A 24,738-nucleotide genomic window follows, 5' to 3' on the forward strand; every position below is an offset into this window, starting at 1 on the left:
GTAAGAGAACAGAAGAATATACCATCTTTACCCAGGAAATTCACCCTCAAATGAAGGGGTTTAATTATCCAAACCATATAGGGAAAACATTGGATAAATCATGTGTTCATTATGAGTTTATGGCCTCAAAATGTTGAAAACATTGTCCTTCGTCCTCGAGAACCCGTTCAAACAACACTACTCATTATCCTTTACATCGTGTTACTACTCACTACTGCTCGGAACCACCATTATGAAGGACATGAAGAGAACATATTGCATTTACTTGTCAGAAACTTCAATACGAGAACGTTGAGAAAGCGTCTATTTCTAAAACTACACTTGACAAAGAAACAAACAGAGAATATTAAGGTTCAGGCCCGCACCAAAGTGACAAGCGACATCGAACCGTTTGCAGGCCATTAAACAAATCGACTATATTGTAGAGGGTATCTTTGTTCAACACAATGGACAGGTAATTAAAAAGCTTGGATTCCACTGGCATAAACAAGTTTCCTCCACCATTGCACGATATCTTTGTCCAACCCAAATCAACAGGCAAAACATATAACCACAAATTTATAAACTCCAGGCCAAGACTTAATCAAGGATATAGGGTTCCCGCAAGGGGAAAACAAGAAAAGGTTTAATCTTCTCCCAAAATTATAAGTTATCAGGGTTAGTCCTGCTAAAGATTGGTAACTCGAATAGTATAGAAAAACTGACGGCATCCGAGCAAAAATAACTCATAAGCTTCACCTCTTCAAAACCCAACCCTATGACCCTGGTCACAGTTAACCACCTGAATACCCTGTATAAAAATAAAGTACAAATACTTTAGTGAGAGAGAGGCAGGGGAGTCAAAAGGTGAACCCAAACAAGATAATTGGCTTTAACAATTTAACATTATGTCTTAGGAAGTTCTGCAACAAAGCAACTATTAAAATCTGTGTCTGTGTTTATAACATCAAAGGTCTCAAAACTTGCCTGCCTTTTCTGGCAAAGTTCGAAAGTTTGTTTTCAACATTAATTATTCTGGAAATAATACGCCTAGACTTGTTGCTAAATTATTCAATTCTAAAACTATGGGAGTACGTGATTCTCACTTAACTTGTCCAACCCAAATCGCAGAAGCAACATACGCTAAGAATCATTCGACTGAAGAGACTATTCAGATCTTACCATTTATGACCACCAAGTAACACTCCATGAAGTGTTATTAGCACATTAATTTAATAACCTCAACTCAGCTGGCCTCAAACAGGGACCTGTTATAAACATATGGACTATAGTTTTCTACCAGCAAGTCAGGGTTTGATCAAAGCTCCCTTGTATAAGTTTTCCGAACAGGTAAACTTACTTTTGGGCTACATTTGCTCACGGTAACATTACAGTTTATTATATAGAAATCACATCCCAAATCCCATAGATAACATGGATAAATCTTAAAGATCAGAATAATGACAATTCTATTTCTAAAACCTTTTAAATTGCAAAAGGCATATGTCTTGTAATATTTAGATAATGACCTGTTTTTCCAAACAATAGTTACAAAGCAAATTATGAGGGCTCACTTTTGCATGGACAGTAAACTACCCATTTCTATTTTTTAATCTTTGTTCATGCTTTATTCCATAAAATCCAAAATTTTCAATTAGATTCCCAGCTGAAAGTAAGTCCATGTGCAAACAAAGCGAGAACATATTTGCAGGCTTGAAATGAGTAAGCATTATGAGAAAACTTCAATCAGTTCAGATTTATCTACACATTGGAGGCTGCTTTATACATTTAGCAAGTCTCATTGAATGAGCATAAAAGGCATCCATTGACTTATTAGAACAAAATATAAATTAGTAAAATAAATGCACTTCAGAGTAGGGCTTCATCGGAAAAACAGGATTGAAATTACACACAGAGGACTAGTGATTTGAAGATCAGTCATACATAAGGGGTCAATTATAGCAGGAGGGGAGAGAAATCCAGGCAAATCATGAACAGCCCCAAATGATGCATAAACCTAAATAACATGAACGCTATAATCTTAAATTGTAACAGAGCAACATCGTCCCCAAAGAGGTGAAACTAAACAGCATCCCATGCTTGAGGGATGAAATGTCAGGATCATTAAGTTGTTCGTACGTTATTTCTCTGATTTAGCTGTTACATAACTTTTCCTGGGCAGGTACTCTGGTCACTAGATATGCATTTATTGGATCAATAATTACTAGGTAGTATAATGGGCAATCAGTTTAACACAGAATAATTTGATGGTTGCACAATCCAAATTAATGCAACCAAAACAATGTCAAAAATGATTTCATGTTAAGTCATTTAGACCAAAGTGGTGTAAACAAATGGCAGAGAGAGGGAAGCCAACTTGCCTACTCCATCTTCTTTTCCTTGTTTGAGGGCAATGGAAGCTTCCTTAGTACTGTTTCATCAATTTTCCTGTACTGCATTTGAATGATTCTGTGTGTTACAGAAAGCTTCTCATTGATGTGGTGCTGGTACTTATCATATACCAGAGGTACTGATAGACTAAGAATAACTCCTGCAGATCATATCAATTGAAACAAGCATGCATGAAAAAAATTAAGGGAATCATTATTATTACAGAAACAATAGCATATCATAAAACTCACCAATATAGACCAGAGTGAGGAAGTTGAAGAGGCTACCAATATATGATAATAACCACAAGCCAACAGCAACCTGAGCAGCAGACATATTAAAAAATTTAGCAAGGAAAAGGCATTTTAAAGTTTTATATCAAACCAACAGAAAAAGTACAGAGACAAAGGCAAAACCTAACCTCAAGAAAAAGTTTCAAATTTCTGCCAATGGCAATGTCATGTGCAATCGACAATGCATAATTGATCCACACTTGTAACTCATCAGCAACCTTCCCAACAGTCTTCTCAGAAATTTCCAAATTAGGAAGGGGCGGCAAAGGTCTGCATCAGAAAGCAGAACCATTTCCACATTAGACCCAAACTAAACAATACTATAATTTCCAATTTTCCCTTTTTAAATAGAATTTCCTCTAAAAAACCCTCATATATTGTTCTCATAAAAAAGAAATAAAACCTTTTTCTTTCTGGGTGCGAGTATTTCCAAAGAAGCATGCAACAGAATACATAAAAAGGGTGAAGATTAAAAGAATAATGAAAAAATCAGTTAGTAAAGAAAAAGTTAAAAATGGAAACTACCTGTTGAGAAGGGAAGCAGATTTGGCCCAGAAGAAGAGAATAACAACAAGGAGCAATAAAACATTGGCCACAAAAGACAAGAAATTATAACCAGCTCTTTCAAATAGGTACCACAACGTCGTTGCAGAGGCTAGCATCACAACTCCACCACACCATTTTCTCCACAATAGCACATCAGCAACTACCAAGAATACATAAATAAAATTCAACCCCGACCCAGAAAGTAAAATAACATGAACAATTGAAAATAAATCAGAGTCATGCAAACCAAAGTTGGTGTAGATGAACAATATATTTGTCCTATAACTGAATTCTGGAATATTTTGTACGGAGGGGAAAAACCCCGGAAACATCCATTTATAGAAATAATCGTGGAAGCGTTAGTGGAAGTAAAAACAGATCTATCTGGAAATGAAATGAAGAGGCTGCTGCGTATATGTCTGAATACACTACGAATATATACACAGGTATAGAAAGAGAGGAACAGAGAAGAGACCTGGGCCACCACCAAGAGCTTGATGAACTGATAGGCGAGGTATAGGATTGGAATCTCCCATGACTATTACTACTTTTTTTGTTCTTTCTCTCTGAAATTGATTTGAGGGAGAGGGAGTCAGAGAGATAGGGAGGGAGAAAAAAAAAACTAAAACGAACAGGAACAGCACCACCAACAATGAAACGTAAGAAAGTGAACATAACAGGTAATGTGGATTGAAATGGGCTTGTACATGAGGAAAGCAGATGGGCTCATCCGGCCTATAATTTGGTCAGCTATCGCTAGCAGCCGTATCATAATATTCAACGTGTATGATTCCATAATATCAGATTCGTGTTAGGAGTCGGACACCACTTAGAATATTATTAGTTGACAAAAAAATTCATGTGGGGACGAATCGTAATAATATCCCACCACTGTTGAACTCTATTTCCACAGGTGAAAGTAGACATTGAACTTACTTGGATTATGCCCTTTTTTCTTTTGTCTAGGGTTTGATAGACTCCATTCAAATTGGAATAGGCCATAGGGCATATTTTAAGTTATACTATAACTTTTTTTTTTCTGTGCGTGTCAGGGAAGGAAGAAATTTAGAAAGGGATTTAAACCTTGACCCCTTAATCTTCTAATCTTGAGAGTGCCTCCTTGGTTTACATACGACGTCAATATAAGTAGACTTATAGGGCATACTAACTGTAACATTGGTTAAGTTGTATCATTGAGCTTAAATTGATGTCGACTCAAACCTTGGTTTCTCAACTGATCCAATCAGAGATAGCGACAGGTGACGTGAACAGGAGACCAATAAGAAAATGATACGGGCAGCGGAGGCCCTGGACCAGTAGGGCTATCTTGCATTCTATTCTTGTTAACAGTTGCTTGGTGACCACACAGCACATGACGGGCAGATCTAGTCATCAACCACCCACTTTCATCCCACAATAACTTTCACCCCTCGTACAATAATTCTAACTGCAGCTTGGACTTAGTCACCTAAGGTAGATTATACAGAAAGGAAAGATTAACTAAATCTCCAAGTAACACTGTATTCTGAAACGGAAAACTTCCGGTTTTTCTAACAGATCTGTCACTGGTTTCATGATCTAGAACTGCAATACATATTGTCAGTAAATACAAATCTTCTTAAGCCAACAAAGATTTCAAAGTATATAACAGGCATCAAATGAACTCATCATTTAATATGTTTTTGATGGCAGGACAGCATCCAAGGGTGGTTAAGGCATTCAATCTGTCAGTCAGGATAAGCAAAATTTCTGTTACAAGAAAATCAAATATTTCAGACCTTTTTCTTTTGGACTTTCATTTTCCCCCAAGCCTCATGCCTTCACTGCTCACAAGTACGTAGACAAGGAAGACCAACTTAGTAAAAATCAGAACTGAACCACAATATCTCGTTGCTGGTAAATCTGATTCCTTCTAATTGGACCCAAATTTATAGGACCAAGTATGAACAAAGGTTGGAGCATTAAATTCTAGTAAAATTTTGTTCACTGTGCTGCTTCTTCATCATTGTCAGAGTCCCCTGCATCATCAGAAGACTCTTCTTTCTTATTCTCTTCTCCCTCAGCACCCGATTTCATCTTCTTCTCCTTTTTCCTTTGCTTCTTCTTTTGGCGTTTCAAGCGCTTCTTTGCTGTCCGTTCCTCAGCAGCTTTAATTTTTTCTTCCCTCCTCAAGTTAAACTCAGCTATTTCCTTCCTTTTCTGGTAGTCAGCATCCATTCTCGCAAGCCTGTCTTGCTCTTTCCATTTCATCTGTCGATACTGTAGCAACAAGCAGAAAACTTACTTTGAGAAAAAATGAATGAAGATTTGGAAGGCTGGTAGGTCATCTAATTTTTCATGCCCAGATTTTCCAAACAATTATAAGCAATCATAATTTTATAATCTACACTTAATACTAGCTCAAGTAAATGCTTATTCTTAAAGGAATCATATGTGCACCAATCTAAAAAAGAATCAAAGACAAGATCCCATGTTGTCCCAATTGCCCTAAGACACATAGAGATTGCACCAAAGAGAAGCAAAATCTGTCCTTCAATCATATGTTAAACCTGACATTGTTATGGGTCATGTAAGCTAGAAGAAACCTTTAAGCAAAACCTTATAGGGGAAATCAGAACCATGAATCATAACTACAACAATTATGATAATGGACACTTCTCAAAGCTTCGCTAATCCTCCTCCTGTTGAGAGGAAGCTTTCGTATTGCACTTTCAGAACATGGAACACGCTAAGCGTTGCACTTCTAGATTTAGTGCTTTGGTGATTTGATGCCTAATCAACAATCCTACAATTAAACTTTCCATAAAATCTGAAGATAACCAACACAAACTGATCAACTATCTCTAAATTTTCGCACATGCAATGCCTATTCCTCCATCCAATCTGCTAATAAAGCAAGCAGCAGTTAAGATTTAACAGGCAAGTGATCCATAATCTTTTTTTCTCAATGGATAGTTAGAGTAATAAAATACCTGGTGGAAATCACCGGACCCAGAACCAGCAGAACTTCCGGAAGTGTTACTGACACGGACAGGCACATTCTCTATAATCCGGCGGAGCTTCACCTCCAAGTCCTCTTCGTCCTCCTTGAATACCGGTTTCTCGTACTCTACAATCGCCGTCGATGCTGCCAACGGAGGTCGCGGTGGTAGTCCTACCTTCTGCTCCGCTAGCGCCAACTGAGTGTTGCCGTCCTTTGGCCTGCCCGTCGACATTTCGTAGCAAAAACCCTAACGATTTTGGAATTTGGGGTTTCTTGGCAGATTATCCCTTTTTTTCATTTTTGGAGTAAATTCCAAAAAAGTCCTTAAGATTTGACACTGATTCAACTCAAGATGGTAACAGAAAATTTGAAATTACTAAATTATCCATTAAAGCATGTTTCCCTCTTTCCTAATAATAATGGGCTGGGCTCTGTATGGACATACAAGTTCAGCTTCTTATTCTTTTGGATCGTTTGACGGACCTTTTAATGTTTATATCCAAAACATAAATAGCTTGACTCAAAAAAAAAAAAAATACAATAAAATAAAAATAAGAAGTAGAAAATTGGCTTACCTTCTAATCTAAGATCAAGAAGAACACGCTTCTCCATCATTTTTTTGCCCAATGTTATCAAAGTTTTTGAACCTATTAGGAAAACCTCTTCTTTTTCCTTTTCTTTGTCCATTTGAAACATTTAAAAAAGATATATAAACTCTTATTATTCTTAAATATAATATGATTATCATTAGATTATTAAATTTGCCACACAAAATTTATTTGACATTTTCTCTAACTTGTATCCCTCACTTCCTATTACAAAGTATTTAGTTGTTTTAATCTTTCTCTTTTCTATTTCAAGTGTATCTCATTGCAACATGTCCTCTCTCTTTAATTGAAAATTTCTTTTTTATCAAGCAAACAAAAGAAAAATAACATGTATTTATTTTATTATAATGTTATTCTTTAACTTAGTTAAAAAGGCAGCCAAGTTGTTTTCTTCCACCTTGTTAAATAAAAAGAAAACTAAAAATACTACTTCAAAAAGCAACTTTTTGGATTCCTCGGCTTAGCAAACGTCAACAACATTTTGATGGCTTTGGCCACTAAAGCTTGCTTGCAGCACACCTTATTAATAAAATAAAGAATACCCTTTTCTTTCTAGTTACAAACTCAATCGCCAAGCATATCGATGACTGCCCCCTTTTGGATTTAACTAATGCAGAGACATGTGCAATACCTAGGAAAAGCAATTTTAATTACATAGATTTGTATGGATGGACCGTTTAATTTAATTATGAATCTATAGCATAGATTACATCGACCACAAAATAGGAAGCATCCTTGATCCTTCGCTATCACGTGAAATATCGTTTTTATTGTTATCTGTTTGTCCCACAATCTCTAACATGCTCCAATCTAACAGAATTTCATTGCTCCAAGCCGTGCAATCTTTCAAAATAAAAAAAAATTAAAGTTTTGAATGGAAAAATTTTACAATAATACTCCTTTGTACAGACTAATTATGGTGGATGTCAGTGTAAATTCTCCTCTCCATGTGCAGTAAATGCAGCCACATGTGCACTGCCTAGGGAGAAAGCAATATGAATCATTTGATTATTTCAGAAAACATGTCCCTTGGCAGAGGAGACATCCTCGATTATTCTCTACCTTGTCTATGTTGTTTTCAGAACAAATATTGTGCTTTATTACTCTAAGGTCCATTTCCATGATTATTTATGTTACTTTAATTTTTGTTTTTTTGCTTGGGTCTTGCAAAAGAGTGACTATAGAGCAAGTTGTTATGTGTTTTTGGAAACAAGCAAAAGTCAGTAAAAATTAACTTAAGTAAATTTATTGAGATTTTAAAATATAGTATCTTGGTGAGATTTTACATATTTACAAGTTATGTAATTAATTCATTATGATAATTATGTCAAGTATAGGTTATAGAATATAAAATCATTTACTCAAATGGTCAAATTCAAATCTTTTTACTCAAAAAATTATATTTTTAATAGAAACCGTATATATATTATGTCAACTACACATCGAATTATTAGGTAACAATAAATTTTAAAATTGAAAAGTAATGAGTCCTCATTTGTTTACATTTCATCTTAACAGTTTGTAATTTCTAATGATTGTTTATGGAAATTCAAATTCAAATTAACATTTCATTGACGAGATTTTACCTTGTTTATGATTTATATAATTATATCATTATGATAATTATATCAAGTACAAGTCACAAAATAGGTATCATCAACTCAAATGACTAAATTCAAACCAACTTACACCAAAATTATATTTTAACTGAAAATACATGTATATTATGTCAAGTACATGTCGAATTATTAGGTAAAGATAAATATTAAAAATGAAAGTTGGATTTTCACTTTATAAAAAAATTTTGGATATGTATCTATTGTCATAAGTTACGTTTTCAACCTAAAAGACATGTTTGTTAAGTAAAGTATGGCTCTTATTTATAAATTCAAAACCTATTCTATCTTTTATTGATGTGAAATTCGTGACATTCTACCTCACCCAATTGTATAACACTCTCATTACATTGTTTATTTTATCATAGACGAAAGGGATCCAACTTGGTTTAGGTTTACCTCGACTTCACTACATGTGATGAAGGGTCTCATGTCAGTAAAAAATTAGATTTACTCTGATACCACTTGTTGTAGGTTCACATTGGGTTTGCTCTAATACTACTTATCACAAGCTCATGTTTTCAACACTCTCATTGCACTAACTCTTTTATCCATAAAGGAGAATGATTCATTTTAATTAGGGTCTACTTTAACCCTGGTATCTCTTATAAAGAGTTTCATTACAGTGAAAAGTTAAGTTTACTCTAATATCATTTGTCACAAACTCACATTGCGTCTGCTTTAGAACCACTTATCACAAGCCCATGTTTTCAACGCTCTTATTGCATTAATTTTTTCACTCGCAAATAAGAGATACCCACCTTATCATAAATAAGTTATTATGTCTTTCTGGAAAGAAATAACAACCAGTAAGAATTATCTTAAAAAAATTTGTTGAGATTTTAAAATATTGTATTTCAACAAAATTTTACTTATTTACGAGTTATATAATTAATTCAACATAATAATTATGTTTAGCACAATTCACAAAATATATACCATTGACTCAAATGACAAAATTCAAATCTTCTTACTCAAAAATCATAACTTAATAGAAATCGTAAATATATTATGTCAAGTACATGTCGAATGATTAAGTAAAGATAAGCATTAAAATTTACTGTTGGACTTTCACTTCATAAAGAATTTTGGATACGTATCTACTATCTCATATTCGATATTTATAACATAACAATAGTCTAAAACATTGAATATACCACCAACAAAAAATCTAATACATTGTAATATTATGCTCAAAATCATTAAATAAAAAATTTTAGAAAAATAAAAAAAATTAATTTGCTTGACACATCACACAAATATTATATCTTGTAACATAATTATAAAAAATAGTCTTTAATTGTTTACATTTTATCTTAATAGTTTGCAGTTTCCAAAGATTGTACTATTGAAATTCAAATTCAAATTAACATTTCATCAACGAGATTTTACCTTATTAATAATTTATATAATTATTTCATTATGATAATTATGTCAAATATAGGTCACAAAATAGATGTCATCAACTCAAATGACTAAATTTAAACCCTCTAACTCCAAAATCATATTTTAATTGAAAACACATGTATATTATGTCAAGTACACATCAAATTATTAGACAAACATATATACTAAGTATGAAAGTTAGATTTTCACTTTATAAGGAAATTTTTGGTATGTATCTATTGTCATGGGTCCAAACCTAAAAAAAAATATTTGTTAAGTAGAGGAAAACCCTTATTTATAAACCTAAGACCTATCTCATCTCTTACTAATGTGGGATTCGTGACATTCTACTTCACCTAATTGTGCAACACTTTCGTTGCACTGTCACTTTTATTCATAAAGGAGAAGGACCCATCTTGGTCTGGATCTACCTCGACCTAGATATCTTTCATGGAAAGTCTCATGTTAGTGGAGTGTTTGGTCTAATTTTATGTTACTCTAATTTTTGTTTTTTGCTTGGGTCTTGCAAAAGAGTGTTTATAAAGTAAATTGTTGTCTTTTTGGAAAGAAATAAAAGCTAGCAAGAATTAACTTAAATAAATTTGTTGACATTTTACAATATCGTATCTCAGCGATATTTTACTTACTTACGAATTATGTAATTAATTCATTATGATAATTATGTCAAGTACAAGTCACAGAACATAAATCATTGACTTAAATGACCAAATTCAAATCTTCTTACTCAAATAATATTTTAATGAAAACCGTATATATATTATGTCAAGTACACGTCGAATTATTAAGTAAAGATAAATATTAAAATTGAATGTTGGACTTTCACTTTATAAGAAAATTTTGGATGTGTATTTACTATCTTGAATTCAATATTTGTAATATAACAATAATCTAAAACACTGAATGTACCACAATAAATATATTTATATATATAGTACATTGTAAATATTATGCTTAAATGCTCAAAATCATTAAGTCCAAAATTTTAAAAAATATAAAAAGTAATGTACTTGACGCATCACACAAACATTATATTTTGTAGTATAATTAAATTAAAAGTAATAAATCTTTATTTGTTACATTTCGTCGTAATGGTTTGTAGTTTCCGATGATTCTACAATGAAAATTCAAATTCAAATTAACATTTTATCAACGAGATTTTACCTTATTTATAATTTATATCAATATTTCATTATAATATTTATGTTAAGTACAAGTCATAAAATAGATATAATCGACTGAAATGACTAAATTAAACCAACTTACTCCAAAATCATATTTTAACTCAAAATACCTATATATTTATATAAAGTAACATTTAATTACTAGATAAAGATAAATATTAAGTATGAAAGTTAGACTTTCACTTTATAAGGAAATTTTGAGCATGTGCCTATTATCATAGGCCATGTTTTTAACCAAAAAAACATATTTATTGTTATAGGTAATCTGTTATTGATGTAGGATCTGTGATATTTTATCTCACTCAATTATACAATATTCTCGTTGTACTGACTTTTTTACTTATAAAAGAGAGGGATCCACATTGGTCCGCGTCTACCTTAATCTTGCTATCTCTCATGGGATTTTATGTAAATAGAAAGTAAGGTTTACTCTGATACCATTTATCACAAGCCTATATTTCTAACACTTTTGTTGCATTAGCACTTTCACCCATAGAGGAGAGAAACTTATTTTAGTTTGGGTCTGTCTCGATTCTGGTATATCTCATGAGGGATTTTATTACACTGTAGAGTTGGGTCTACTCTGATACCACTTGTCACAAACTTACATTGGATTTACTCTGATACCACTTGTCACAAATCCACATTGAATTTACTTTGATACCACTTGTCACCAGCCCATATTTTCAACGATTTAGTTATACTGGTTCTTTCACCCATAAAGAAGAAGGACCACCTTATAATAAATAAATTATTGTGTCTTTTGAAAAAGAATAAAAATCTGTAAGAATTATCTTAAATAAATTTGTTAAGATTTTAAAATATGATATCTCGGCGATATTTTACTTATTTACGAGTTATGTAATTAATTCATTATGATAATTATGTCAAGTATAAGTCACAGAACATATATCATTGACTCAAATGACCAAATTCAAATCTTTTTATTAAAAAATTATATTTTAATAGAAATCGTAAGTATATTATGTCAAGTACACGTCAGATTATTAAGTAAGGATAAAATTTATAAAGAAATTTTGGATGCGTTTCCATTATCTCAGATTTGATATTTATAACATAACAATAATCTAAGACATTGAATGTACCACATAAGAAAAAATCTAGTATATTGTAAATATTATATTTAAATGCACAAAATCATTAAGTTCAAAATTTAAGAAAAAATAAAAAATTAAGTATTTGACGCATCACACAAATATTATATCTTGTAACATAATTAAATTAAAAGTAATGAGTTTTCATTTGTTTACATTTCATCTTAACAGTTTGTAGTTTTCAATGATTGTATTATAAAAATTCAAATCTAAATTAACATTTCATCGACGAGATTTTACCTTATTTACAATTTATATAATTATTTAATTATGATAATTATGTTAAGTATAATTTACAAAATAGCTATCATGGACTCAAATGACTAAATTCAAACATTTTTACTCTTAAATCATATTTTAACTGAAAATACATGTGTATTATGTCAAGTGCACATCAAATTATTAGGTAAAGATAAATATTAAGTATGAAAGTTGGACTTTAACTTTATAAGGAAATTTTGGATACGTATTTATTGTCATGGGTTCAAACCCAAAAAACATGCTTGTTAAGTGAAGTAAGACCCTTATTTGTAAACCCAAGACTTGTCTCATCTTTTACTGATGTGGGATCCGTGACATTTTACCTTATCCAATCGTGAAACATTGTTGTTACACTATCACTTTTACCAATACAGGAAAGGGGCCCACTTTGATTCGAGTATACCTAGACTCTAATATCTCTCATGGGGGTCTTATGTCAGTGAAAAGTTGGATATGCTCTGATACTACTTATCACAGGCTCACATTGGGTTTACTTTGATACCACTTGTCATAAGCCTACATTTTCAAAATTTTCATTACATTAGCTCTTTTACTTATAGAGGAGAGGGACACATTTTGATCCGAAATCTACCTCGACCTTGCTATCTCTCATAGGAGTCTTATGTTAATGGAGAGTTGAGTCTGTTTTGATACTACTTCTCACAAGCCCATGTTTTCAACCTAAAATATATGCATATTAGATAGAGAAAAACCCTTATTTATAAACTAAAGAATCATATCATCTTTTACTAATGTAGGATTTATGACATTTCTCTGTCACAAGACAATTACCCTTCCCTTAAAAGGTTAACCTGATAGGGTGTGTAGTGTTTATGCCTAAAAAGTTTTCAAAATCCCCTTACTTGCCTAATGTTGGATTGAAGCACCTTGCTTTTTTCTTTTGAAGCGCTTGGTGTGACATCTACTATCTTGAATAAGGTACTTATAACATAACAATAATCTAAAATAATAAATGTACCACACAAACAAACAAATATAGTAAATTGTAAACATTATAATTCAGTACTCAGAGTCATCAAGTCCAAAATTTAAAAAAAATCAAAAAAAATACTTTACTTGCTATAGCACACAAGTATTATATCTTGTGGCATTATTAAATTAAAAGTAATGAGTCATCATTTTTTTTTACATTTCATCTTAGCAATTTATAGTTTCCAATGATTGTATCATGAAAATTCGAATTCAAATTAACATTTCATCTATTACGAGATTTTATCTTATTTAAGATTTATGTAATTATTTTATTATGATAATTATGTCAAGTACATGTCACAAAACATATATCATTGACTAAAAATGACTAAATTCAAACCTTTTTACTCCCAAAATCATATTTTAACAAAAAATAAATTTATATTATATCAAGTAAACATCGAATTATTAGGTAAAGATAAATACTAAGCACAAATGTTGAACTTTCACTTTATAAGGAAAGTTTGGATACATATCCCTTATCTGGATATGATATTTATAACATAACAATAATTTAAGACATTGAATGTACCGCACACAAAAATAAATCTAGTACATTCTAAATATTATGCTTAAATACTCAAAGTCACCAAGTCCAATTCAAAAAATAATTAATTCACCGCATCACACAAGTTTTATATCTTATAGCACAATTAAATTGAAAGTAATGAGTCCTCGTTTATTTACAATTCATCTTAACAATTTGTAGTTTTCAATGATTGTAATGTGGGAATTCAAATTCAATTTGACATTTTATCTACGAGATTTTACTTTATTTGCGATTTATGTATTTATTTCGTTACGATAATTATGTCAAATATATGTTACAAAACAGATATCATTGACTCAAATGACTAAATTCAAATTTTCTTACTTTGAAATTATATTTTAATTGAAAAAACATGTAGATTATGCAAAGTACACATCAGATTATTAGGTAAAGATAAATACTAAGTACGAATGTTAGACTTTAATTTTACAAGAAAATTTTGGATATATATTTACTATCTCTGATACAATATTTATAACAAAACACTAATTTAATAAACTGAATGTCCTACACAAAATTAAATCTAATACATTGTAAACATTATGCTTAGACACTTAAAGTCATCAAGTCCAATTTAAAAAAAATAAAAAAATAATTTACTTGCCACATCACACAAGTATTATATCTTGTAGCATAATTAAATTAAAAGTAAGTTCTCATTTGTTTATGTTTCATCTTAACAGTTTGTAGTTTCTAATGATCATATCATGAAAATTCAAATTCAAATTAACATTTCATCTACAAGATTTTACCTTATTTGCAATTTGTGTAATTATTTTATTATGATAATTATGTAAGGTGCAGGTCACAAAACTGATATTATTGACTCAAATAACTAAATTCAAACATTTTACTTCTAAAAATATTTTGACAAAAAAATATATGTATATTATGTCAAGTACACGTCAAATTATAAGGTAAAGATAAATACCAAGTATAAATATTGAGCTTTCACTTTATAAGAAAATTTTAGATATGTATATATTATCTAAGGTACGGTATTTATAATATAACAGTAATTTAAGACACTGAATGTAACATAAAAACAAATCTAATACGTTCAAAATTTTAAAATAAAAAAATCAGAGAAATAATGAGTTTGCCGCATTCCACAAGTATTACACTTGTAGCATAATTAAATTAAACGTAATGAGTCCTCATTTGTTTATGTTCATCTTGATAGTTAATAGCTTCCGATGATTTGTACCATGAAAATTCAAGTTTGAGGCTAGTTCGAAGATTTCAAATGAAGGGATTTGATGAAGTTGAACTTCAAATTCCCATCCATTAATTGTCTTCCAAGAAACCTTATTAGTGTATTTTTTAATTGAATAATGTTTCATTAGAATACAATATTTTTGTTCCTATATGTTTTGAGGGGCACACCCAAAGTCAAATCCAGGTAAAAATTTCGTCTTAAAAAAGCACAAAAAAAAAAGAAAGTATTGCCATGAGTCAACAACGATTGTTATTAGAACTGAATCAAAATGGTTAGCAGCAAAGAATTAGTTTTGGATAAAGTCAAGAAAGTGTTAAGTACTGGGAGTTTAATTACGTGGGGTATACATAACAAACATTTCAAAAGCTGTACACAAATTTTGACTCTATCTGTAGCTACAGCCTAAGCCGCAATGAAGATTTATTATTTTCCTCCAGCTATAAATGATTATTCAACGCGGACAGTAACAGCAGCCAATGCTCAAAGCCGCGAACAAATCCAATATTTTGGATATTTGTTAAAAAAATAAATAAAACTTTCATCAGTCAAAGAAAAACAGACATATTTTTTTTATTCCAAATAAGTCCTTGATTTTGTTAAATTTACAAGGTTGACCCAGTGGGAACAGAATTCGAACTGTCCACGTCCCAGCAAAGAAAACACGGAACTATTAGGTGTAGTAGGTAGCAAACAGAAAAAAAAGATCTCGAATTTTGATCCGTTGGTGCTTGTCTTTTTTTTCTGTTAATTACTAATTAATTGCTCTCCTATCCAAATTTGAATTTAAACTATCAAACACCACAATTAAAATGAGGAAACAAACGAATCAGGTCGGAAAGTCCGTTAGTTATTCCCTTCAAAAAAAAAAAGTCCGTTAGTTATTTTTCGTTTTGCCCCTAACGGTAACAGCTATGACTCTTTATCACTCGCAATTGTAATAGAATGTACGTACTCGCTCAAAAATAACTAAAATTTGTCAATATGTTATGTTACCGTGACAGTGAAGAAATTTTTTCTTCAGTCGCCTTCGCGCGTTAAACACAGCGGCAATGGAAGTTAGTTTTGATGGGTTTTGGTTAGGGAGGGTTGGTGGTGACCGCCTCGTGTCGGTGGCCAGAAGGCCGTTATCATGTCATCTCCGATGGCAGGTTTACAGGCTGGACTGACAATCTGTCAGTCAATCTCTCAGACCACTCTTGTTGTTTTTATCCACGTAAGCAGTCCCTTGCACACCCACGACATCCCAAAACCGAACAAAACGACAAAACTAATTGGAATAAAAATTAATAAAAATAAAACAAAAACTCAAGTTCCCACGTAATGCCTTCCAGCCTGGCGGAGTCAAACTTATCCTCTTCCAAGTTTCTCCTCAAATTCTCGTGATTTTCTCACTCTCCAGAAGCTCCTTGCTGGTTACTCCTTAGCCCCCTTTCCATTTCAATAACTTCCATAACTATACGAGTCAAATCAGGAAACTACCATCTTGCAATTCCTGTACTATCCCCAGAGGATTCATTGGGATTCTCAGAAATTCAGTATTTTTGCCAACGTGGCCTTCAGCAAACGTTATACAGCTGTATCACCATTCAACCGGTTACTGGTCAATACCAGTTCACATAACGCTTATTACCTGTATTGGTAAACCGGCTCTATCAGTTACCCTAACACCTCCCCTTTATAAACCCTCCTTATTCCTTTCTTGCCTCTCACAAATCACAATACAAGCCTCCCACAGGCTTCTTCTTCTGTCTCCACCGCCTCTCAAAAAACAAACTAAAATCCCCCTCTGGGATTTCGAAACTGTTACTAGTAAGCCGTCAGCCAATGGATCAAGACTTTGATCGGGTGAAGGGACCGTGGAGTCCCGAGGAGGATGAGTTGTTGCGCAAGCTGGTGCTTCGGCACGGTCCTAGAAACTGGTCATTGATTTCGAAGTCGATCCCTGGTCGATCAGGGAAGTCATGCAGGCTCCGTTGGTGCAACCAGCTGTCACCCGAAGTCGAGCACCGCGCCTTCACGCCGGAGGAAGACGAGACCATCGTGAGAGCCCACGCCAGGTACGGCAACAAATGGGCTACCATCGCCAGGCTCCTTAACGGCCGTACGGACAACGCCGTTAAAAACCATTGGAACTCAACCTTAAAGCGAAAACTCTCAATGGAAGATGGAGATTCTCTGCAGGAAACGGGGAAAAGGTCGGCCAAATCCCAGAGATCAGCGAGTAGTAATAACATGGGGAGTCCCTCGGGTTCTGACGTCAGCGATTTAGGATTGAACGTCGCTGAGTCGGAACGCTCTGGCGTTTCAACTGAGCTTACTCTTGGACGTTCTTCGAACGAGTCCAGCGAGTTGAATAACGACAACTCATCCTCGGAGAAAGTGTTATTAGCTCAAAAGCATGAGATGGGGACAAAGACCGCGACGGTTGACCCGAACCTTATGGCTGCGATGCAAGAGATGATAAGGAAAGAAGTGAGAGATTGCATGGCAGAGTTTGGTTTCCAGAGTGAAGGTGTGAGGAATGCTGGGTTTAAGAGAATTGGGATTAGAAGGATTGATTGAGGGGATAATCTGGGATTAGTGATCATTAGAAGATTGTTAAGATGGAGACATGAGAGATCTAGACGCGTAGGATTTGATGAAGGTATGGAAGACTACCAGAAAGAAAGAACGAAAGAAAAACAAAATTCCTTTTGTTTTTACAGTACAATAATTTTGAGCATGTACAGAGACAACGGGAGAACCAAAAAAAAAAAGGGAAAATTATGAACTTTCATTAATTTTGTCAGATGAATTAGCTTGAACTTTGATTACCAGCCAACAAAGACAACAAAATTATACAGTGTACCAGCCAACAAAGAAAACAAAATTATTCAGTGGAAATTCTATACAGTTTTATTGTTCGTTTTTCAAATTTGATTAGTTTTTTTTTTAATTAAAACTTCGGTTTCTTTATTCCTTAGTTGTGTTTTCCGAATCGAATCCGATATTTTTGAGTCCAATTTTTTTTTTGGGTTAATTATGTTGGGGAGCAAAAATAATGCCTTGTCATCCGTACGACGTACGGTCGGTACCCAACATCGTACGAAATATCGGAAGTTATTGGTCAGGACGTTGGAAAATTATTGAATTATGGTTATTGGGCTACGGTTGCCAACTTGCTATAGACGAGTGCCAATGCGGTTTCTCTTTTTTTTTTTTTTTTTTTTTTTCTTTAAAGGATTGCTACCTATCTGAAAAGCATTCATTTACATATGGATTTGGAAAAGTATGCACAGCCACTTCTTCTTTCTCGTTTTGGATTACTCCTTGTTGGTCATTACAGTATTCAAGTTCTTCTTTGCAATGAAGGATTCGGTTCACCTATTTACGTAATTAGTGGATTGGAAAAATAAGGAGCCAAGTGGACAATAGAACTCAATAAATCAAACAAGTGAATAGAATAATAAAAAAAAAGAACTTGAACAGTGTTTAAAGCCTTATTTTATAATTTTTTTGGTTGAAGCCCGTGGGCTTACAACCCAAGTCGAAGTCATCCAAACCTGGGGAGATCATAATGAAAAAAAGGATTTTATTAGGTTTGGTTGCCTGAGCCCGAAATCAATCCATGTTAACGTATAGGCAATTAGGCAAGGCCGCAAGGGCAGGTTGGTGACCCGTCAGAGCGAAAACGAGCTAGAGAGAGAGAGACAGACAGACAGAGCCGTCGTCGTTTTTACGTTTCCGTCTTCTCATTTCGAGTGAGAGAGACTCAAAGCTGTAAAGAAAAAAAAAGAAAACAAGAGAAGGATCCCAAGACCAACAGATCTTTCGATCAACGAAGCAAATCGAACAACAAGACGGAAAAAAGATGTTACCAACGGTCAGCAAAACGCGTCCGTCGTCCTCCACATCTCGACCTAATCCCATGTTCCCTCAGTATCTCCGTCGAATTGTCAAGGTCCAATCTCTCTCTCGCTGGATCTGATCTTCATTTTTATCTAATTTCTATCTATATTCGAATCATGATCCAATTAGGAATAGAACTTGTAGATTTTATCCATTTTAGCTGTTGGTTAATGACGTCTCTGAGCTCTAGTGCTTCATGGAATTCACAATTTTACCTTCTAATATATTCATTATTATTGTTTCAGTTTTAGGATTTAGTGGCCGGTAATGTCTGGCATCAAGGAGTAGACTTAAGTTTTGGGAATGATAAGAGAGAAGTGGTCAATGTGTGAAATCCACAATTCAGTTCTAATTTCAGTTTTGGAGAAGTAATGAGATGAGAATAACGTAATATTTGAATAATAGGACTGTGGATCCATTTTTGGATCATGAGTTTCCTCCTGGTAAAATGTTCGAGTAACAACAACCTGGATCGTTTCTCCTTGAATCTCAAAATTGTTCTGCTGTATTTTTCTAATCAAATTAGTAATTTGACTTTTGAATTTGATGTGTCTTTGCCAAGATAAAGTTAAGTACTCACCGGGATCTTTTTTAAAGTTTTCAGCTGTTTAAACTTCCTAAGTGATTTTATGTTTAATGTGAATTCTTACTTGTCCATTTCATATTTTGTTAATTATTTCACCTAGATTTGGATGTATACCTCTGGTATAGCTACATCTAAGCAGTTGATTTTCCATCACCTCTATCTTCAAATTAAATAGCAAGTCATATAATGTGAAAATTTTCAAAATTCTGTATTCTAAGTATTATTGTGTTAAATTCTAGCAGCCATCTTGTTGAGCATCCAATGAAACTAAGTGTGCAGTTAACCTGGCCGAGGATGTATGGGGTCATTATCATTACGTTTCATCATCAGCATATTTGCTGTATATGGTTGGTTTATCTCATCATGTTTCTTTTTCCTCTATTTGTTCTTGTAGTGGCAACAAATGGATATTGAATACACATTCTGGCAAATGCTTCACCTCTGTACTGCACCTAAGGTTGTGTAAGTATCCACTCATTGTCATCAATCCACTTTTTTCGCATTGTCCCATACTATCATCATCAACTGGTTTTATATTCTAGATCCATATAATTTCTGGACAGAAGAGAAGTATCTATATTAACACACCAATTCTTTATTGCAGCATTTCACTTTCCTAAGTTGCTGACTGATTTTTAATTTTTGTTGCTTCCTTTATATACAGTTTCAGATATTCTTAAAAATACTTACTTACTATTAATCTTTTGGGGGGCTTTGTTAGGGGAAGGAGTGAAACGGATTATCTGCCAAAAACAGTCTTTTGAGTGTGGAAATGTACTTTTCTAATTAATTTTGTTTTATTTTGCATATTAATTTCTGTGGTGGATGCAGTTATCAGCACACAAAGTATCACAAACGTGAGTTCATTTCTGTTCAATGAATGTTTTGTTTATTTTTATCTGTTTATGTCAAGTTGGAGGAGTTATGTTGTTGATCAACGCATGCTGCTTTTGTTCCTAGAAGCGTATTTATGTTGTTTCAGTTTGTAATTTACCTGGACATTGACTTCATGGAATTATGATTGTCGTTTTTCATTAGGTTCTCATCATGCAGCCTTCTGAGTGTTTCTTTTTCCCTTTTCATAATAATTTGTTATTTGTTTTCTTTTCTCTTTAAACATTCTTTCCTTGATAAGATGAATTCAATAGTTCAGAAGATATCATTTAAATGTCTTTCTTCCTCAGTTTCTTCCTGAAGTGTGGAAATTCTATTATCTATGGGCTGTAATAGTAAAATCCATTGTAAATGAATGCTTATATCAGTGGTATTGTTGATGCAAAAGTACAAAAAGGTTTGGTGCTTTGCATATAATTGTTTAACTTTTATAATATGAGAATAACACTACTAATTAGAAGTATCTAAAATCATGGAGGCCTATTTGGTTGGTACTGAATGTGAATGTGGTTGGGAAGTGCTGTGAGCTTTTTGGTCACTTTTATGTTGAAAGCACAGTAAGTCAGTAAGACTTAGGGTACTGGGCAATTCATATAGCTTTTAAATTAATGAGTAAAATAGTTTTTTTTTTTCTTTATCCTTTATTTTAAACTTTAAGTCCATGAACTCATTAATAGGGTGAACTTATTAAATTCTTTCCATTATGTCATGAACTTGAAAAATTGTTTATCTGTCTTTTGGTTCAGAAACCAAGAATCAGTGGGCACGTGACGACCCAGCTTTTGTTGTGATCTGTAGTCTTCTTTTGGCAGTTGCAACAGTAGCTTATTGTGCCGCGTAAGTTTCTTTTTCACTTTCAAGCATGGCTACATATAACAAAATGAATTAGTACATAGTAGTAATTTAAAAGCAGTCTGTACATTTAGATTGAGATGGGGCCTCAGCTAGATTTAAAATTTGTCTTTATTCAAATCTAATTAATCCTAAGAATGGACATTCTTATGGTGCTTATAACTGATATGGGATCTTTGTTCTGTAGAATTTCTTTATGTTGGACTTATAAATGTCCTCGACAATTTATAGTCATAAGCATCATGATGCAGTGCTGCATCGTGAGATTGCTAAGTTCTTTCAAGTAATATCATGGCCCAAATAATCTACTAATATATTGGAATTCTTTTACTTTTGCCTTTTCTTTTGAGCGGTCAAATCTTTTATGAACCTGTTCACTTAATGTGCTGATATAGGCTTCTTTGCTGTCTTCTCTTAATGCAGGTATGATCACAGTGCTGCTCATGCTGTTTTTGTAGTTATTTCAGTATTGCTTTTCCATTTTTTACTCGCTGGGGTATTTCTGGCTACTTCTTGTTGGTAAGAGCCAGTATCTCTTTTGTTTTTTGAATTAGAGCTAGTATCTCTTAAAAACTATATCTTAACTTCCAGTTAGCTCAAAGTGACTTTAATTGTAGTGTATTTGCTGGTCATATAAATTCTGAAGCTGCATAAGTTTAGCTAGTGCCTGTCGATCTTTTTGAATGCCCAGTTGCTTTCTGTGCGGTGCTATGTTATTTATTCATGGCATTATCACCAAATCATGGCAGCAGTGTGCTGTATTAGGTTCTTTGATCAGCATAATCTAATTTAGTATCTAAAACAATGAAATTCTTTTAGTGGTTTGTATTTTTTTTTTTGAAAAGTAAAATTTTAGTGGTTCTTATTAGTTGATTATTTCGTTAACTAGAATCAACAATTACTTGATTGAGTGCAAATGGCAATAATTACTCACTAGTGTAATGTCCATGTTCTGTAGCTACAAATTTGAATCTAGTATCATCTGCATACTCTGAAATGCATCTTTTCAGAGGTTGATGTTTAATGTTCATTCAAACATGTAAATTGTTTCAAAAATGAGCAAAGATGGGCTGGTTGGTGGAAATATAATCTATAACATTGATATGCGGACTTCCACACCCTACTTAAGAAAATGTCTTATTACAAAGGGTGGAAGAACTTATATAATACATGATGCCATGATGGTTCTTTTAAATGGGTTTGAGGTTGGAGCAGAATGCTATAGGTTTTTCACTCTTTCTGAAATGTGGTTTAAGGTTTGGGGAACTTAGTTTTGGTTGTGGAATAGACCTGGTCGTGGTTCATAGTCTAGAAGACATTAATGTTACTAAAGGAGGAAGATCAAGCTTGCCATTACATTTTACTAGGAATTATTCTCTGGGCTTGAACCCTTTAGAGATCCAAGGAATTGATAGCCAAAAGTCTAAATTGATTCACCTTTAAGTGGAGGCTATAGCCTTTATATATTAAGCTATTTGCATATCATCATTCCTATAAGAAAAAGTTTGAAAGGAACCGCAAGACAACAGTAAGAATGTACATGAGAATGCTGCGAGCTTCTGATACAAATGTAAAGATACAAAAATAGCAAACTTTATGCTCTAGTACATGCAAGGCGTCCTAACACTACCATTGTTGTCCAAATCAAAATTTATGCTTTAGTAGTTGAATGTCCTGAACTGGTTGGAAGAACAAGTATGCCTGGACTACTTTGCTGCTCGATTTTTACAGCTTTTTTATTTAGCTTGTGTGCATAAGGGCTGCGGTTGTTATGTATGAGTACATTCATTTTAGTAGGCTTTGCATGTTACATACAAGTATACTTGTTTGATGGTGAATTCCATTCCCTGACTTCATGCAGGTCCCTCACAAATGCTTACCTTCGGGAAGAGGCTCCAAACAGTCATGTGGTTGAACAACGGGTTGAATGGCAAGTCTGGAGACTTATTCCTAACTTTCCAGAATTTTAATATTTCTATGTCTGAGCTGTTTGTGTTGGTTTAATTCTTAAATGATAGATTTGGTTCATCAATGCATTCAACTTTTATTTTCTCTAGCAGCAGGTAGCTTGTAGTTGTTAGTATATTCATAATTGTGCGGTGCTAACTGGGTTTCCTTTTGTTTGAAGGCTGTATGCATTTGATGTGCACTGCAATTCTTTCTTCCCAATGTTTGTAATGCTTTACGGTAATTTTATGGTTAATGCCTGTTTGGCTCTTTCATTTATAATTTCAATAATCAATGGATCAAGATGTGACTAATATTGTGGTTTTGGCAGTAATACATTATTTTCTGTCACCTCTTCTGGTAGCCCATGGTTTTATACCTGTACTGCTGTCAAATCTTCTTTTCATGGTGGCAGCTTCTTACTATCACTACCTCAACTTTTTAGGTTATGACGGTAAGCTCATTTTGATAGCTCTTCCCTTCAACATGTTTGGTGAATTGTCTGTCCTTTTTTTATTTTGGTATGAAACTTCGTGAAGAAATGGCTAATTGCCTAATTATTACCTTCAAGAATTGACATATCTATAATGTGCTGCAGTACTTCCCTTTTTGGAGAGAACAACGTTTTTTCTCTACCCAATTGGTGTCGTAATTGTTCTCTCTCCTATCTGTAAGTGTTCAACTTGATATCTGATTCTGTGTTTGAATGGGTATGGTAGCTGAAATTAAACTTCTTTTGGCCTGCAGTGATTTTAGGTGGCTTCAATCCTTCAAGATATTTTATGAACATATACTTTAGCCAAAGGTTATGATTTGTCTAACCCTTCGGAATAGCACGAATTGTAAGATGAGTGACTAGTTTGGAGAAAGCGTCAGATGTTAGAAGGCAAAAGGGAGAAAATGCAGCAAAAAGGAGAAAAGGAGAGAAAGGGTGAAGGGAGCACCTCAACCTGAAGGAGGCTTTGTAGCCTTCTTCATGTGTTTTTTTTTTTCTTACCATCAGGAGCAGAAGTCAGAACCAAATGAAGTTAGGTTAGAAAATGATTTTTCAGTGATCAAAGATGATTGATCAAATGGAGCTATTGAAATGTAATGATTTTGACCCTTACCGAATCTCTTTGTTTTCTTTATTAATATAATATGGTGTTCTATCTAAAAAACAATCATAGCTGATGCGATCTGCACGTATGTGTATAGCATGCATTTGCCATATCTTAGAATTCCCGTGGGCTGTTTTTAGATGATAATAATTTCTCCATACGATGCCGAGCTCTGTAAAACAATTGCTTTGCTTGTCATGGAGCCATTTGAAATGAGCTTGATGCAACGGATGTAAAAGCTGGATTTCTTAACTGTTGTTTAGTTTTCAACTGCTGATGATGCATTGTGTATCTGCTAACAGTTTGTATTGGGAAAGCGAAGAAGCGTT

The 24,738-nt window shown here is 33.4% G+C and overlaps 4 protein-coding genes across 5 annotated transcripts; 2 read left to right on the forward strand and 2 right to left on the reverse strand.

Annotated features, from left to right (window-relative positions):
• LOC18608003 (reticulon-like protein B11) lies at window positions 282-3,876 on the reverse strand. The gene is made up of 6 exons (XM_007042462.2): window positions 3,685-3,876; window positions 3,189-3,369; window positions 2,792-2,933; window positions 2,622-2,691; window positions 2,361-2,530; window positions 282-790 (listed from the first exon to the last, which is right to left on the reverse strand). The coding sequence occupies exons 1-5, from the start codon at window positions 3,743-3,745 to the stop codon at window positions 2,361-2,363; spliced, it is 624 nt and encodes a 207-aa protein (XP_007042524.2). The 5' UTR covers window positions 3,746-3,876; the 3' UTR covers window positions 282-790.
• LOC18608004 (PRKR-interacting protein 1) lies at window positions 4,755-6,552 on the reverse strand. Its single transcript, XM_007042464.2, has 2 exons — window positions 6,182-6,552; window positions 4,755-5,468 (listed from the first exon to the last, which is right to left on the reverse strand). The coding sequence occupies exons 1-2, from the start codon at window positions 6,422-6,424 to the stop codon at window positions 5,193-5,195; spliced, it is 519 nt and encodes a 172-aa protein (XP_007042526.1). The 5' UTR covers window positions 6,425-6,552; the 3' UTR covers window positions 4,755-5,192.
• Window positions 16,854-18,056, forward strand: LOC18608005 (transcription factor MYB44). The gene has a single exon (XM_007042465.2). It carries the CDS (start codon window positions 16,967-16,969, stop codon window positions 17,702-17,704), a length of 738 nt encoding a protein of 245 aa, XP_007042527.2. The 5' UTR covers window positions 16,854-16,966; the 3' UTR covers window positions 17,705-18,056.
• Window positions 18,655-24,622, forward strand: LOC18608006 (protein unc-50 homolog). 2 transcript variants are annotated; one of them, XM_007042467.2, is made up of 10 exons: window positions 18,655-19,082; window positions 20,011-20,078; window positions 20,448-20,473; window positions 21,257-21,347; window positions 21,786-21,881; window positions 23,224-23,292; window positions 23,491-23,549; window positions 23,674-23,763; window positions 23,908-23,979; window positions 24,057-24,622. In XM_007042467.2, the coding sequence occupies exons 1-10, from the start codon at window positions 18,993-18,995 to the stop codon at window positions 24,119-24,121; spliced, it is 726 nt and encodes a 241-aa protein (XP_007042529.2). In that variant the 5' UTR covers window positions 18,655-18,992; the 3' UTR covers window positions 24,122-24,622. The 2 variants fall into 2 exon arrangements, with proteins under 2 accessions (XP_007042529.2, XP_007042528.2); XM_007042466.2 differs by having other exon boundaries at window positions 18,660-19,082; window positions 23,641-23,763.

Source organism: Theobroma cacao, chromosome 2, assembly GCF_000208745.1.
Source record: "Theobroma cacao cultivar B97-61/B2 chromosome 2, Criollo_cocoa_genome_V2, whole genome shotgun sequence".
Taxonomy (NCBI): Eukaryota; Viridiplantae; Streptophyta; class Magnoliopsida; order Malvales; family Malvaceae; genus Theobroma; species Theobroma cacao.

Excerpts from the sequence above, each read along its gene's own strand:
- LOC18608005 (XM_007042465.2), top strand. The coding sequence starts at position 16,967 with ATGGATCAAGACTTTGATCGGGTGAAGGGACCGTGGAGTCCCGAGGAG.
- LOC18608006 (XM_007042466.2), top strand. The coding sequence starts at position 18,993 with ATGTTACCAACGGTCAGCAAAACGCGTCCGTCGTCCTCCACATCTCGA. Across the intron at positions 21,348-21,785 it reads ACAGTAGCTTATTGTGCCGC|GTATGATCACAGTGCTGCTC; the intron begins GTAAGTTTCTTT and ends CTCTTAATGCAG. Across the intron at positions 23,293-23,490 it reads GTTGAACAACGGGTTGAATG|GCTGTATGCATTTGATGTGC; the intron begins GCAAGTCTGGAG and ends TTTTGTTTGAAG.
- LOC18608003 (XM_007042462.2), bottom strand. The coding sequence starts at position 3,745 with ATGGGAGATTCCAATCCTATACCTCGCCTATCAGTTCATCAAGCTCTT. Across the intron at positions 3,370-3,684 it reads AGCTCTTGGTGGTGGCCCAG|TTGCTGATGTGCTATTGTGG; the intron begins GTCTCTTCTCTG and ends TATTCTTGGTAG. Across the intron at positions 2,531-2,621 it reads CCTCACTCTGGTCTATATTG|GAGTTATTCTTAGTCTATCA; the intron begins GTGAGTTTTATG and ends TATGATCTGCAG.
- LOC18608004 (XM_007042464.2), bottom strand. The coding sequence starts at position 6,424 with ATGTCGACGGGCAGGCCAAAGGACGGCAACACTCAGTTGGCGCTAGCG. Across the intron at positions 5,469-6,181 it reads GGTCCGGTGATTTCCACCAG|TATCGACAGATGAAATGGAA; the intron begins GTATTTTATTAC and ends TTGTTGCTACAG.